The sequence below is a fragment of the Callospermophilus lateralis genome, chromosome 11, assembly GCF_048772815.1.
Source record: "Callospermophilus lateralis isolate mCalLat2 chromosome 11, mCalLat2.hap1, whole genome shotgun sequence".
Lineage (NCBI taxonomy): Eukaryota > Metazoa > Chordata > Mammalia > Rodentia > Sciuridae > Callospermophilus > Callospermophilus lateralis.
This window is the reverse complement of record NC_135315.1, coordinates 51,024,547-51,039,944: the sequence shown is the minus strand read 5'-3', so window position 1 is coordinate 51,039,944 and position 15,398 is coordinate 51,024,547. Positions and strand designations below refer to the sequence as shown.

Genomic DNA, 15,398 nt, shown 5'->3' with positions numbered 1-15,398 from the left:
AGGTGGACAGGGGCTTTAAGGAATTCTGGCACCAATACCTTGACTAGAGTGAGCAGCCACTGATTAGCTATAGCAAGTTTCCATCAACAAGAAAATATGGTCAGGCATTACCATACTTAAATTTTTTTTTTCCAAAGAAAAGCCAGAAATTCCCAGACCTGGTGGCAAATGCCTATAATCTCAGAGGCTCAGGAGGACAAGATGTGAGGATTACAAGTTTGAGGCCAGCCTCAGCAACTTAGGTCCTAAGCAACTAGTGAGACCCTGTTTCAAAATAAAAAATAAAAAGGGCTGGGGATGTAGCTCAATGATAAATTGCCCTGGGTTAAATATCCACACACAAAGAAAAAAGAAAAGACAGAAATCCACATGTCTCTGTTTTAAAAGTAGTGAGCTAATTAAATTTGAAACTGCACATGCCAACATGAACCAATAAAAACACTCCAGTTTCAAACTCAGATATTGTTGACATATACTATGGGGCATATACTATTATTAGCTTTGTTTTACAAATGTGGAAACTATGATACAGGGCAGTCAGTCATTTGAGCATTAAAGCCAGAAGTTGAATAGAAGTCTTTAAAACACTTTTTTTTTAGTTTATTTTTTTAAAAGTGTTGTTTCTTCAAAACACTTTTTTAGCCTTTAGAACCTTTCTTTTTTTTTTTTTTTTTAATTACATTAAGGTAAAAACAGAAAAAAAATTAGTCCAAACATGCAAATGTAGGAACTATTAATTGGTGTTATTTCTTTCCAGAAAATCCTCCCTCTTCATTCAACAAACATTGAACCTTTAGGTCAGCGTCAGGTGCTGGAAATATTACAGTGACCAAGACATTTCCTGCCATCCTAAGGCTTACATTAATTTGTGCTCGTTGTTCTACTTCATTGGGGACCTGGGCATTGATATTCAAGGGAGCCGCCTCAAGTATCCAAAGAGCAAATAAACTGATATGCATTTCAGGTGGGTCTAAGACACCCTGACTAGCCCTCAGTTCCACTTAAGCGCTCTCCTCAGAAGCGAAATAAAAGTACTGGATTCCTAGAGAAAGGGTTTAAGCAGAGGGGGTTATAAGGCTTGAAAATACTTTCATTCCAACTAGCCGGGAACCTGAGGCTCGGCCTTCCAGTCCTCAAGGAAAGGGGTCGGCAGGGGGTAAGTGGTACGTAGCATCTAGGAAAATGACCAGGGTCCCGACGCTCGTGAAGATGATGAAGGTCCACAGGAAGAGGCGATCCACTACCATAGCCACAAACTGCCAGTCCTCCTTCAGCTAGGGGTAGGCAGAGGAAACCTGAGTTCTAGGCCCCGATCCCCAGGGAAGCCTGGCCCCCACAGCTCGGACCCCGCCCGGGACTTCCCACTTGGGGTCTGAGAAAAGACGCGGCACTGCAACAAGCGATAGAGACCGCGAGTTAAAGAACCACTTGGAAAGTAGAGGGCGGGACCAAGTGAGGTAAACTTCCAATCATAAGTGGAAGCCAGTGCTAGGGGCGGGACCTGCACTTGAGGGCGGAGCCAAGGTCACATAGGATCTGCTCTTGCTCTGCTCCTCCCTTATTGGACTTAACTGCATCGTCGTCCTCCTGTTCCTGCAGCTGTCGAGCGATGTAGCTGATCGAGGAAACCACCTCCCGTAACTCGGGAGGAAGGCCCACAGCCCGGTTTCGACCATCAATAAATCGCCGCAGGTCCGGGGTAGACAGTTCAGGCTGGAATCTGGAAGAAGCTGAATGTTCGGCCACGCCCCAGGCTAGAATAGCTAGCGCCAGTGACCTAGGTCCAGCTCCAACTGCCTCCAATAACCTGCCAGTTCTAACACTCTCGCCAGGGGAGACCTCTCCAGCCATCCTCAACTTCTTGCACCCTTCTTTAACTTCTTCCAACCCTCCAAGCTTTATTTACCATCTTCCCTCAAAGTAAGCCGCAGAAGGGATACTACAACTCCCATGATGCTGAACCACAGCATCTTCCGAGAGCATGGGACGCTAAGCTCACGCTCGGTCTTCTGGGAACTGTAGTTCTCCCTCTCCCCTCCATGTCAGTGTTGGGTATTGGTTCTACCTGTTGGGTTTGGGGAACAGAAAATCATTCGGTGGCTTCCGGATAAAATATTCGTCAGTACCCCGACCCCAGCCACTTCCCAGAGAAGAGTGAGGGGGCTCTGGCATCTGGTCTCTCTCAGGTTTTGGCCTCTTCAGACCCAGGTAGAGAGGGAGCTTGTGGATGAAGATCTGCAGAATAGAAGACACTTACTGGAAGGGGCTTACTACAAGGGAAGAAGCCAACCATGTCCATTACCACTGTGCATGCACATGGTTCCATGGAGTTAATAGACAAGGAAATGCAATCTGATGGTCTTGAGAGTTCTTTAGTGGGTTGAGAGGTTTCTGGGCTTTCTGATTGTACCTATCCCCAAGAATGTTTTCCAGGGTCCCAACAAAGGTAGTATTGATGAAGGGAGTATGGAATCGATGAAATAAGAATGGGAAGTACAATTAATCGTGCAATGTTTCAACACCCAACAGGCTTTGGCATTTCAACACTTTACCAGATAGCCTTCATTTTCCCTTAGGTCTATAAAAAGGAAGTTGAGATTGGTGGTGGTGGGGGGGGGAGTCATAGCTGGACAAAGACCCAAATACTAAGATTGGGAGTTAGCACAGGCCAGAGGAAGAGATCTCTTACCTGACGGACCCAAAGAGGCATTTGGTGGGTGTGGGGAGAGCGGTGATGCAGGTTGAGTACCACAACGCTAAGGATGACTGAGAAAGTGACGAGGATCATGGTAAACATGAGATACTTAATAATGATGGGTACTGACAGGGAGGTCTCAGGTACTTTGTCTGCCAGCAGCAGCAGGAACACAGTAAGGGTCAGCAGGGCAAAGATGGAGAGCCCCATCTTTTCTCCTTAGAAGGCAAAGGGGAAAGCAAAAGGATTAGACTTTACTAGAAGGAAATCTCTGTCATAATCAGTGGCCATGTTTCCAGCCAACCAATGATACGGAAGGTCAATCTGCATACAAATTACTTTTTGGAAGGTCAATCTGCATACAAATTACTCCCATATTTGTTCCTCCAGTCTGGACTTCTCCCTTGCACATCAGACTCACATCCAAATGCTTTCTCAACCTTTCCACTGGGATTATCCAATACACATCTCAAATTTAGGATTTCTAAAACCTAATTCTATCACCACCAAAGCTACTCTCTCATAGTTTTCCCCATCCTATAACAACTGCATCTTTTCTGTGGCTTAAACCCAACTCCTTGGAGTCATTCTCAACTTTCCTCCATTTCTGTCTCTCTCCATCTCTTCTACTCTTCATTCCATATCTTCAAAATATATCCTAAAACTGATGACATATCACATCTACACTCTCATCCCAACCATCATTACCTCAGGTCTGAATTATTGTAGAGGTATCCTACCTGATCTCTGCTTCATCTGTTTACCTCAGCAGATCAGTCAGACTGATTTTGTTGAAATATAAATCAGATTATATCATTCCTCTTTCCAAAACCACCCAAATAGCTCCTCATCTCCTTCTGTATAAAAGCAAAGTTCTTTCTATGGATCACAGGTTTTTCTCATTAGCTCCCTAATTTCAACTTCTACTTTCCCTCTGGCTTACTTCATTCAGTTACAATGACTTCCTGCCTATTTCTTGAATATACAAGTCACCCTCCCACTACAGGGCCTTTGCATTTACTGTTTCCTTTGCTTGCACATTCTTTCCCCAGATACCTCCTGGAGTCATTTTCTTGCCTCCTTTAAGTCAAATAGTCCCTCTTCAATGAGGCCATTCACTGACATCCCATGTATTGTTATTGTTGTTGTTATGTTGTTATTATTATTATTTTTAAAACTGGGAATAAACCCCAGGGACACTTTACTGCTGAGCTACATCCCTAGTCCTTTAAAAAAAAAAATTTAAGAGTTTCATTAAGTTGCTGAGGCTGGCCTTGAACTTGTGATCCTCCAGCGTCAGCCTCCCAAGTTACTGAGATTACAGGCATGCACCACCATACCCAGTTCCATTTTTATTTTTTATTTATTAGAAGGAAAGCAGCCAACCACCTCCAGATAAAAGAAAAAAAATGCTTTGAATACTAGAGTTAAGGGTACTGGTTCTCTCAACCAGATTGGCACTGACTAGGGCTGGAATAACAACATTATCACTTTTACTGTGTGATGTCAGATAAATGACTTAAACTCTCAGCCTCTTTAACCTCTGTAAAATGAGAGTGATAATTCAGTACTTACCATGAAGTATTATTGTAAAGATTAGAATCAAATAACATGTTAATTGTATAACCTTATAACAAGTACTTAAAAATAGTAAAAAAATATATATATATGGGCATGGTGGTGTACATCTTTAATTCCAGTGGCTTGGGAGACTGAGGCAGGAGGATCACAAGTTCAAAGCCAGCCACAGAAACTTAGTGAGACCCTAACCAACTTAGGAGACCCTGCTGAAAAAAAAATTTTTTTTTTTTTTTTTTTTTTTTAAGTATTGGGGATGTGTCTCAGTGGTTAAGCAATCCTGGGTTCAATTCCTGGTTTAAGAAAAAAAAAAAAAGCTATAATCACATAGAATGTACTGAGTACCAGGCATAGTTTTATTAAGTCAGTCAATTCTCAAAATAATCCTATGTGGTAGGGACAATGATTGTTTTCATCAGGAAACTAAGACACATAAAAATTAAGAAATTTACCCAAGGTTACTCTGTTACTACATTTTGCTTCCTGCTAGAGAAATACTATTATTTCCCAGGCAGGTAAAAAGTTTAGGCATAGTGTCCAAAAAGTAGGGGTGGAGGGTTGCTAGGAAAGGGGAAAAGGAAGAGGAGATTGGCTCAACATGGGATTTGGCTGGTCAGAAAACAACACAAGTGGCTATGACTCTAAAGGAAAGAATTCAGAAGTCACTGGGTGAAGGGAAACCAGCAGAAGAGGGAATGTAGAGCCTAATGTTGGGTCTACTGGGTGGAAAGGAAAACCAGGGATTGATGAATCTTATCCATGGTGATTTAGAAAATCGTGGTCTGGGTTAAGGGTGAAGAGAAAGAAGCTGAGCTAATGAGAAGAGCTAGGGCCCCTTCCCCCTTACCTGCATCCGGTGGCAAGTAGAAGACAAAGATGGCCAAGAGAGTGATAAGGATGCACGGGGCAATGACATTGACCAGGTAGAAGAGAGGCTTCCGGCGGATGATGAGGTAGAAGGTAACTTCCTCATGTTGTCCTTCCCTCCCTCCCCTAGGATCCCCTGGAGGCTGGATTAGCCTAGCAGGCTTGTGGATAATCTCCCATTGGCCATTCTCTGAGGGAGAGGGAAGCAGAAGGAGATACCTATGTGAGAATTGTCCTAGTCAGTTCCAGGTATGCAACAGTGTAGTGGGCAGCTATCTCTAATAAACTTAACTACATCTCAGTTTCTATATTTGTACAGTGTTGATAGTCATACCCACCTTGCTCACTCCAAAAGGTTACATTGGACATTGCTGACAGAGTATATTTACCTGCCTGTTACAAACTGGAAATCAGAAAGCCTAAGGGTATGGAAGTCATCCCCACTTACCAATGAATGTCCCTTCATGAATGTAGATTTCCTGCCGCTCCAGCCCATCAGAACCCAGGCCTGTATGCAGACTGACCTCTGAGCTGTCATAACTGTAGGAACTAAACACCATGGTGCAGTTTTGCCAGTCAAAGGGGAAGTAGGTGACCTGGATGGAAGGGAGAATCTATCTAGATGCCACAGAACTTGTCAGGACTGAGGGAATTTGGAAGGTCATTGGGGAGGTCCTTGGGGGAACAGGGAAATGGGGTCAAAGAGGAATTGGAGGGCTACTAACAAAGGCCATTTGGGAAATGGTGGAAGGTCACTGAGAAAGAGTAGGAGTCAATAAAGTATATGAAGAAAAGAACACTTAGTGAAAAGTCAGGAGATGAGGTCATAGGGGATAATGGAGGAGGAATGGGAGCCCCTGAAAAGTCAGGATGTCTGAGGAGAGTGAGAGTTTTTAAGAGCAACTTTAGCTTCCCAGGTGGGGCTCAGAAACCTGGATGCTGCAGCTGCTGCGATAGATGCCTGGGGGTTGCCAGCGGACTGAGCCATCTGAAGACACCACAACGTCAATGTCCAGAGCAACATCAAAATTTCCATCATTGCTGCAGAGAAAGGATCCTCTCATCTGGAATCCCATAGTCCTCCGGAGGCCCCACCCCTCTTGAGTTCCCACCCCACCTCCCAGGCTTTGGAAAATACCCTACTTGTTCATCAACACTACATCAGGTAGCCATACTGATTCTGCCGTGATGCGGAGCAAATCGATGCCATCGTGTTCTGCCGGGTCCCAGCTCAGCCTGTAGTCAGTCCACTCCTAGGGAAGCACAGGCTAAGGGGCTGTTTGGGGCTAGAAATACAGGAAGGGAGTGCAAGGGAGTGGAGAAGTGCAAGCATGTCAAGGAGTCAGATTCTGACTTGGGGTCTGTCTTCACTCTTTGGTATTCACACTAGCTAATTTTCCTCTCCCAGTTGTGGGTCCCAGTTTTTTAAGTCTGGAAAAACGAAGAGAGGTTAAGCCCGGCGCAGTGGCGCATGCCTATCTCCTAGCCACTTGGGAAACTGAGGCAGGAGGATCGAAAATCCGAGGCCAACCTGGACAACTTAGCAAGACCCTGTTGCAAAATAATAATAAAAATAAATAAAATAAAGACTGACAATGTAGATCATTGGTACATCGCCCCTGGGTTCAATGAAAAAGAAGTAGCTGCACCACCAAGAGGTTGCACCAAGGTGGGTTTTTGTTGTTGTTTTGACTTTTTGTTTTTTTTCCTTTCTTTGTGTGTGTGTGTGTGTGTGTGTGTGTGTGTGTGTAAGGCAGTGAGTGGGATGGGTACCGCTTATTGAACCCAGGACTTCGCACATGCACAGTGGTTTTCCCAAAATGCAGTTCATGCACTTTAGTGGATGGAGATCCAAGGTAGTGGTCCTAAAGCAGTGTTTTAAAAAGTTGGAATAAAAAATGCAATACCTATCCCTGTAGGTATTGTTTTCTAAAGCTTCTGTTTCAGTTATATGTGTTTTCTGAGGTCGTGATACAAAAAAAAAAAAAAAAAAAGAATTCTTATTCCGCGGGACATTCGAGTAAATTATAAAGACAGCGAGACGCCCTCCCCACCCATCCCCGCCCCCAGCGAGATGCCCTTCCCCATGGGGTCTTCATACCAGGTCTAAATACACCTTTGTGCTCATCTCTTCATCCTTTTCGTTCTAGAAGGGAAAATTTTTAAAGCATAAAGGCAAAGTTAAGTGGAGAAAAATGAGGGCTTGGCAGTTTAACCTCTCCTTGGAAACTGTATCCCCTTTTCCTGAAGCCCACCATCTAGGGTCCAAGTCCAACCTCCTAGAAGCTGCGTTAGTTTAAACCCCGCCTCTACCTCAGAAACACCCTTTCCTGCTATCTACACTCTCAACTTGTTTTCCTATCAGCTTCGCCCCCTTCCCCCGACTTGCCTCGGGTCCCGCCCACAGCTCACAATCCACTCAACCCTGAATTTCCGTCTGCAGCTGTTTATTGACCCGTGGGGCATCAAACTCCGCCCCACCCTGGCGAAGCCTTCGGAGGCTCCTCCTAAGGATCCGCCCCCCCTGCCCATCAGCCCGCCACAGCTCCACTTCAAGATCCGCCCACAAACCGGTACTTCGTCCTACTTGACTCCACTCGGGGCTGGTCCACAAGCCACGCCTATAAACTTATTCATTGGTCGAATTTCTATCCAATCGCCACTAAAAGGTTGTCCATCCCTCAGCCTGGCCACGCCTAAGCCCTCGCCCCCAGATTGACCATTGGTCCTGCCATGCCCCAAAGCCACGCCCCTCCACCATTCCACAGGCCAGACCCCAACCCCCAGCGTGCGCCCTCACCAGGCTGATGAGTTGCGCTAGGGTAAGACCAATGCTGACTTCAACGCTGTCACCCAACACGCGCGCCGGCCGTACAGAACTATCATAGCCCGAGAAAAGTTTCTCGCGGAGTTGGCCCTCCGCCTCTGAGCTGTGGGCGCCTGCGGGAGAAGAGCATTAAGTGAAGCCCTGGTGCCTGTTCACAACCGTTGCTCCAGTCACTGCCTCCTCAGGATTTAGACGTACTTACCTGGGGCGAGCAGCACCCCCAGGGCCCCCAGAAGCAACAGCAGCACCCCTGGAGTCATAGTCTGGTCGCGGCGCTCAGTGAGTTCACCCGGGGAGCTGCTGAGGCAACCAGCGCAGGGGAAGTGACGAGGCGCCCAGGAATGTGCACCTGTCGTTGGGGGGCAGCTGCCACCCCACCAGCCCCGCCCCCGGGATTGGTTCCGCCCCGAGCAACTGCCATCGCCCGCCACTCAGAGATGACAGACAATACTTCAGTTGTATAAACTGACTTTAATTTGAAAGCGTAGAATGGTAACCCAGTCCCCTGGGTGAAGTGTCAGGAGATGGGTGGAGCCTGAGCGGGGTTTGTGTGGGTGAGGGGGTAACCTACCCCCCTTGCGACAAGCCAGAAGTAAAAGAGCCTGAGAAAAAGTGACCTGTCTTTGAGCACTAGCCCCTTGCTTAGGGTCTCAATCTATCCCGCCCAGGTCTGTGGCGCTTGGGAATATAGTTCACTAATGGGTTCCCAGGCTTTTCCAGGCCTTGTTGACAGTTTTTCAGAAAAATCTAGTCAGGCCCTTTGGGTACTTAAAACCCAGCTGAGGTTATAAGCTGTAAAGTAAAGCAAGTCTATTCACTTAGAAGCTCTGGGGGTGCATAAGGTCTCCAGCTTAAGAGGCCCTCACCCTCCTTGGCCTGACCTGTAGGGGAGAGGGGTGGGACTTATTGCTGAATTGGAGTATCCTCGTGGGGAGGGGCATCAAGGCTGTCTCCCATTTGTCCTTTTAATTCTAGACCTATTGCCCTAAAAACCTCAGCTTTAAAGGGAACCTGGAAGGAATTCCTGCTGAGGTAGCTAAGTGTTCATGTCCCCCCAACCCAGACACAGATTCAATTATGCCATGGCTTTTGGTTCCTTTCCCCTCCCAGCTTTCTGGGTCAGGGATACTTTCAAAATTCTTCTGCCCTTTCCCAGACTTTTCCCTGGCAGGACCCCGGCTGGGTTGCAGAGGCTGGATGGAACTGCATGTAAAAATAAGGTTAGCATTCTACATGGAAGAATAAAGTTTTTTAGAAAATTATCCAGGAAAATAAGTGGTTCTTTATTCAATCAGAACTAATTAGTTCTTTATGAATCATAGCTGGGTCCTTTTCAGAGCTCATTCTTAATAGGTATCACTAGAAGTGAGAAAGTAGGTCTAGAATTCAAGACTCTAGAGCTAATATGGCTATATAGGCCCCCAGTTCCATCCTGGAAAGAGGTCTGAAAATCATGGCCTATGTTCTAGAGCTATAATTCAGGAGGAATTATGGCTCCATAAAGGTCTAGAACACTGTGCTCTAGAACTGAGTATCTCTGGGATAAGAAGGTTAAACCTGTGGTGATCTGAGAGTGGCCCCAGTTCAGGCCAAGGTCAACATCTTGACAGGGCTTAAATCCAGTCTCTCTACTTGAAGGCCAAGGGTCCAACTGGGTTAAGGATGAAAGCTTGATGGATCCAGAACAGAACCTGGCAGCATGCCTAAGTTCTAGCACAGAGCCCTAGTACAGAAATGGCCCTGGCTGGGGTATTTGGTATTTCAGAACCTGACCAGACAAGGCAGAAGGTAGAATAGGGAAAGAAGAAAAATGATCCTGAGCTCCAGTGGACCTATGGCTCAGTGGCAATGAAAGGGGGTACAAGGATCCAGGAAGTGGCTAAGCCAGGGAGTAGTTTATGCCCTGGCTCTGTCAGTTTTGGAACTCCTAATGCCATCTTGAAAAAAGGCTTTGGGGGACGAGTATGAGTATGGAAATAAGTGATCAGCCAGACTATAATCAGATATCTGCCCCCCACCCCCGACTCAAGGATCTAAAAGTCTCAACAGCCCTGGAAGTCCCAGCCAGCCCCTAGGTTCCCTCAGTGTAGAGTACCTGGTGGGACCTGGCTGCTCAGGGCATGTATGTGGCAGCAGGGGTGAGAGCAGGGCCGGGAGCAGGGCTGGGAGACAGGCTGTGGTGGTGGCTGGCTCACTGGGAATTCAGGGAGCCTCCAGTCCAGAGATTATATTTCAGGGGGCAGGGGGACTGGAAGGGGAAGTCTCAGGGACACTGTGGAGAGAAGGCTCCCGGTACATGGCCACTGTGGAGGGGAGAGAGAGAGAGGAGCAGGGAAGGAGAGTTAGGCACAGAGAGACCCCAGAGCTCTGAGAGGGCTCCCTTCCCCCTACACTTGCCCAAAGAACCCCAACCCAAAGGAGGAAAGCCCCCCAAATCCTCAAAGGCCAAAGCCTTCCCAGCATGACCTTTCATAACACATCCTCTTTTTTTTTTTTTTCTTGTGATACTTGGGATTGAGCCAGGGACTCTACCACTGAGTTACATCCCAACCATTTTTATTAAATTACCAAGGCTGGCCTCAAACTTGCAATCTTCCTGCCTCAGCCTCCCCAGTCTGGGATTACAAGCATGTACCACCTATACCCTGCTAACGGTATTCTCTTAATATTCATAACCTGAGCTGTGTATCACTAAATGTTCACGTCAAGGTCAATACCCTCCCACATGGCCCACCTTTTCTTGAGTCCATACCCACCCTCCAGGAGCTTGGGCACAAAGTGGGCAGCTGCCTTGGTCTTCTTGACTCGATTTCCCTTCATGACCCGGCCCTCCTTATCCAGGCCTAGGTACCAGGCCCGGCCAGAACGGCGCTGACGGTAGAGAGCAGAAGCATACAGGACATAATAATTCTCAAAGACACACTCCTTAAAGCGACACTCGGCAGTGAAATGTGGCTGAGGAGACAAAGACCCAGAAAGGCACACACAGAGAGACAGAAAGACACATCACTGGCAGAAGGAAGCCCTTGAGATGAACAAACCAGGATATAATCTATACATTTTTGGGAGAAGAGGAGGGCAACCACTGAACTGAGAGCAAAGGGAGGATAAGAAAGAGCTTAGGAGGCCCCTGAAGGCTATAAACTAGACTTGTGGGGGCCCTGGAATAAGATCCCTACTCTTTACTCCCAACTTTCACTATCACCTATCCTGAATGATTCTGGGGAAGTGAGTAATAATCAAGTCTGGAGGAGACATGGTGTGAAGTGAGGACCCTAAAAGGCTGAAAGCATTGGACACCCAAACAGCCTGGGGTAGGGCTGTGTAAGGAGCAGGGATTGCACACATCCTAGAGAACCTTTGTGGTAAACAGTGACCACATGCCACAAGCCAAAGCTGGAGGTGAGGGAGTCCTGGGTGTGAAATGTCTATAGCTACAGAAGGTTGTATGCTGAGGGTGTCCCCAGTACCCCAGGCCACTCAGCCTTATCATCTCACCGAGCTGTAGAGCAGCCCCTCAGCGTTCATGGCCATGTAATGACCCAGCTTTGCACTCTGGATGGTGACAACACGGAGCCCCACAGGAATTAGGTTGAAGTGGGCTGGAGGAAAAGAGAGGAAGCATCAGTACCTAGGCACTTCACCCTTATCTGAGCTCCCTCCATCCCGGCTCCACTGCTTCCCTTTGGAATCTGGGAGACAGACAGAAAACAATAGAACCTGAAGAGGGAATAGGATTGTCATCTTATATCCCCATATTCCCCCTTCCCACCCAGCAACTGGCTTCCCCTTCTCACTGAAGGAGCTGGTGTCCTCTGGGGTGCCCTGGATGCTTCCGTCAGGATTCGCCTGGAGGTAGAAACCCTGGCGGCAGAACAGTTTGGTGACGATGCCTTTGAGCTGAGGTTCTAGAGAGAGAGACATTCATCTTTGAAAATGACATCTCTGTTCCCAGAAACATTCCTTCACTTGGCGGGATCACAGGAAAGAAAGGAGAATGGAGGAAAGGAAGCAGGTCCCAAGGAGGCAGATCTTTCACCTTCCAAGCAAGCTCTCTCCCACCTCTTGACTCCTGGGGAAGCTGGGGTTTGGGTCCCTTCTGTTTCTTCTAGCCACCAGCTTTCAATTTAATTATTGAAATTTATTTAAATGGCTTAATTCCTACTCTACAGCTCATCCAGAAGGGGGGAGGGGAGAGATGGAGAGAAGGAAAGATACATCAAGAAGCAGCGGGCATGGCAAGACTAGCAGGGCTACTGAAAGGGCAGAGTGTTTATGAATGGGGGGGTGGGGAAGCGGCAAGGTGACCACAAGGAAGGGGCTCCCCCTCAGGAGCGGAGGTGGGATTGGGCCTGACGCTGACTCAGCACCTGCTGCTGCGGCTGCCGTTTGCTTGGCGCGGGCATTGCCTTGGCCCAGCGCCGGCCTGTCTGACACTGACCCATCTGTCTGTCTGTCTGTCTGTCAGTCTGCTGGCTCGCGGAGGCCTAGTTCTCCCTGAGGCTCAGCCTCTTCCCTTTACCCAGGTAACCCACCTGGGATTGGGGGACGTCCGGTACCATATCAAGGATATGGGGGAGGGGGCCGTGGAGGAGAGGCAGGCTGAGTCACGTGGAGGCCGGTTCCCACTCAGAGGGTGGGCTGCGGACTGTACCACTATGGACTGCGGGTGGCGGGGGAGGAGGACGCAAGGGGCTACCCCTAGGGGAAATGGGAACCGGCTGGAGCCGGGCCAGAGGGACTCCCTGACTGTCATACCTGGACGAGGACCACAAGCTAACATACAGCTCTCCTCCCGGGTCGCTTACTCTCTGTCAACTTCCTTGTCCCCCCTATATGTGGTACGACCCCCAAGTCTTAGTGCCTTTTTTCTAGCAGTGAACTGTGTTTGAGTTCCTTCAGGCTCAGGGTCCCCTGAGCCTGCGGACCTGTATTTTGGAGTCATGCAGGGGGAAATGGGGGGAGGGTTGCCCCTACTGACTTCTTGTAGTTCAAGTCAAGTGAGGAGGTCCCACCAAGGGGCTGACTGGTGAGGTAGCTACAAGGACACCGGGGGAGAGCTGGGGAGATTGGCTTTGAGCCAAGCAAGCTGGACCCAGAGGAAGCGAGCCTAGGCGTGGAGGGGAGAACCAGGGTGGGGGCGGGGCGGCCGGAGCTGCAGAAACCCTCTGGATGACCCAGGCGTTGGGAACCCCCAGGCCCCAAAGCTCTCAATTGAAAGAATCGCGAGAAACTGCACGTAGGCGGAGGACTGTGGGGGTGGGGACTCCGGGGGTGAGTAGGAGCCGCCAGGCTTTCGGCCCCAGACTTAGCCCCTCCAGTCTTTCCCTTGCCCTCGAAAGCAAGGAGACTTAACGTTATGGACAAAAGACGAGGGAAACTGAGGCACAATCTAGCAGACTTAGTCGTCCGGTCCCGCCCCTTCCCACTTTTGGGGACCACCCTCAACCAGGCCCATTTTTCAGAGTCCCTGGCCTCAACCTCTCAGGAGGAGAGAACTCGAGGGGAGACCCAGCCCCAGCGCTGCACTCACCCAGGCCGCGATCGGGCCGCGTCGGCCGTCCCCCGCACAGTCGCACCTTGGACAGCAGAATGAGGAGCTGCTTCTGGCAAAGGGACTTGGTGCCGCGGGGACACACGCGCCGCTGCGCCGACACCGGCCGGCTGCCCCCGGGCTCGCGGACCTCCCGCTTCTGCCGGATCAGGCTACTGGCCAGCGCCGCCATGGTGCCCCAGAAGAAGACACCCCCAAAACAGCAGGCGCTAGGAGCGCCCTGGGCTCCTTCAGAGGAGCCCTCTCACCAGGACATGCTCTTGACGCTCAGGTCCCAACTCACCGCCCCACCCACAGGACCTGAGGATAAACCCCAGAGCCACCAGCTCCCACCCTTGGGCCCTGTGCTAGCTCCACCCGATTCAGCAGCCTATGCACTCCTCTCTTGACCTCACCCTCAAATTTTGTCCCCTACTGAAAACTCTCCCTTCCCTCCTCTACAGTGTCTTTGTTTCCACTTCCCCTGTCCCAAACCAAGACCCTCCAAATTTCTAAGATATGGTCTCAATATCCCCAAACCCTTTTCCACCCGCTTTCCACCCCCCAGCCAGATCCACTCTTGTAATCTAAAGGGTGTGGGTCCTTAGTTTTGGAGAAATTAGCTCACCCTACCCCTGCAGGGCCACAGTCAATGTCAGGAAGGAACCCAACCTTGGTGCTTTTTCCTTTGCTACCTTCTAAATGAAAAAGATCCCCCACTTTTCACTGAAATCCCCTCAAATATCTCAGAATATCCAGGCTGTCCAGGTTTATTGAGATTCCCAGACCCTCTAGCTGAACACCTTTTCCCACTATCCCTATTTCTAGTAGCACAGTGTTCCAGCTGCAGAGACCCTTTCCTCACCTTGTCACCCTCCACTCCTTTTGAAGTCACCTCCAAATCCACCCTTCCTAGTGAATACACCAGGTGATTGTCAGAGGGACCCTGTCACCTGGAAATAAGGAGCATCCGCCCCCCACCCTTGCCCCTTAGATTTCCTTAGGGACAGCTGGTGCTGTTTGGATCCCACGCCCTCCAATCTAACCAGCCCCCTGAAAGAGGCGTGCACCCACGTTGTCAACCAGTCCCCAAATGTGAACAGGCCCCCTATAAATCAGCGCATCAGAGCTTCCTGCCACAAGGCTTCCTCGTCCTCCCCGGCACTGCCTATAACACCCCCTTTCCTTTCCCCGACGCCCCTCAACCTGTCCTGTCCTGTTGATCCGGGCGACTGGTAGCGGCTGGCTCCGGCTCCTGGCTCCTCCCTCCCTCTCCCCGGCAAGAGGAGCTTCCCCCACACCCTGCTAGGCGTCCCGGACCCCCCGGGAAGGAGTGAAGGTGTCTCTGCAGAGCGCCCCGGTCCGGCGAAGTCAGAGCACTGGGCCTGGCAACTGGACTAGGCAAAGCGGCGGCGGCAGCGGCAGCGGCTGTGGGAAGCTGAGGCGGCGGCAGCTACAGCAGCTCCCCCTCCTCCAAGAGCCGGCCCGGGGGCGGGGCAGGGGGCGGAGACGCTAGGAACGAGGGGGGTGGTGAAGCTGGGCGAACGGAACCCTGGAGTTCCTTGGAGGCCAGGAGAGGGGAGTATCAGAGGCAGGCGGAGTCAAAGCCAGGCCGCACGTCTTGGGGTTCAGAGAAGGAACGATAAGGAATTCTGAGCCGAACACTGATGTGGGAGAGAGGTTGGGTTTCAGATAGAATAGCAGTCGGAAGAATGGAGCAGGACCCTACTGCCTGGGATGGAAGTGAGGACAGATCTGGATGACGAAAGTGGGGGAAGAAATTGAAAGATGGGGGAGGGCAGTGAGATCTACCCCGGGGTGAAATCCAGCCTCTTTAATACTTCTGTTTTTGGGTGGCAAATTGATCATTCCCTGTTTTCCATACCTCTCTCCTTTCT

At 49.6% G+C, this 15,398-nt stretch overlaps 2 protein-coding genes across 7 annotated transcripts; both read right to left on the bottom strand.

The window, feature by feature from the left end:
* Window positions 1-364: 364 nt before the first annotated feature.
* Chrnb1 (cholinergic receptor nicotinic beta 1 subunit) lies at window positions 365-11,544 on the bottom strand. Of its 4 annotated transcripts, none has more exons than XM_076869608.1 (12): window positions 11,466-11,544; window positions 8,170-8,264; window positions 7,941-8,080; window positions 7,242-7,286; window positions 6,284-6,393; window positions 6,073-6,181; window positions 5,589-5,736; window positions 5,121-5,330; window positions 2,690-2,913; window positions 2,066-2,235; window positions 1,573-1,720; window positions 365-1,274 (listed from the first exon to the last, which is right to left on the bottom strand). In XM_076869608.1, the coding sequence occupies exons 2-12, from the start codon at window positions 8,225-8,227 to the stop codon at window positions 1,134-1,136; spliced, it is 1,503 nt and encodes a 500-aa protein (XP_076725723.1). In that variant the 5' UTR covers window positions 8,228-8,264; window positions 11,466-11,544; the 3' UTR covers window positions 365-1,133. The 4 variants fall into 4 exon arrangements, with proteins under 4 accessions (XP_076725723.1, XP_076725725.1, XP_076725724.1 ...); XM_076869610.1 differs by lacking the exon at window positions 11,466-11,544 and adding an exon at window positions 10,063-10,146 and having other exon boundaries at window positions 8,170-8,267; XM_076869609.1 differs by lacking the exon at window positions 11,466-11,544 and adding an exon at window positions 10,063-10,140.
* Window positions 8,419-14,937, bottom strand: Fgf11 (fibroblast growth factor 11). Of its 3 annotated transcripts, none has more exons than XM_076869613.1 (5): window positions 13,501-14,937; window positions 11,765-11,875; window positions 11,466-11,569; window positions 10,702-10,922; window positions 8,419-10,270 (listed from the first exon to the last, which is right to left on the bottom strand). In XM_076869613.1, the coding sequence occupies exons 1-5, from the start codon at window positions 13,691-13,693 to the stop codon at window positions 10,231-10,233; spliced, it is 669 nt and encodes a 222-aa protein (XP_076725728.1). In that variant the 5' UTR covers window positions 13,694-14,937; the 3' UTR covers window positions 8,419-10,230. The 3 variants fall into 3 exon arrangements, with proteins under 3 accessions (XP_076725728.1, XP_076725727.1, XP_076725729.1); XM_076869612.1 differs by having other exon boundaries at window positions 10,724-10,922; XM_076869614.1 differs by having other exon boundaries at window positions 10,724-10,838.
* Between the last annotated feature and the right edge of the window lie 461 nt (window positions 14,938-15,398).

Excerpts from the sequence above, each read along its gene's own strand:
- Chrnb1 (XM_076869608.1), bottom strand. The coding sequence starts at position 8,227 with ATGACTCCAGGGGTGCTGCTGTTGCTTCTGGGGGCCCTGGGGGTGCTG. Across the intron at positions 6,182-6,283 it reads GATGTAGTGTTGATGAACAA|CAATGATGGAAATTTTGATG; the intron begins GTAGGGTATTTT and ends CTTTCTCTGCAG. Across the intron at positions 1,721-2,065 it reads CTGTTCCCCAAACCCAACAG|ATTCCAGCCTGAACTGTCTA; the intron begins GTAGAACCAATA and ends AGCTTCTTCCAG.
- Fgf11 (XM_076869612.1), bottom strand. The coding sequence starts at position 13,693 with ATGGCGGCGCTGGCCAGTAGCCTGATCCGGCAGAAGCGGGAGGTCCGC. Across the intron at positions 11,876-13,500 it reads GCGGCCCGATCGCGGCCTGG|AACCTCAGCTCAAAGGCATC; the intron begins GTGAGTGCAGCG and ends CTCTCTCTCTAG. Across the intron at positions 10,923-11,465 it reads AGGGGCTGCTCTACAGCTCG|CCACATTTCACTGCCGAGTG; the intron begins GTGAGATGATAA and ends TTGTCTCCTCAG.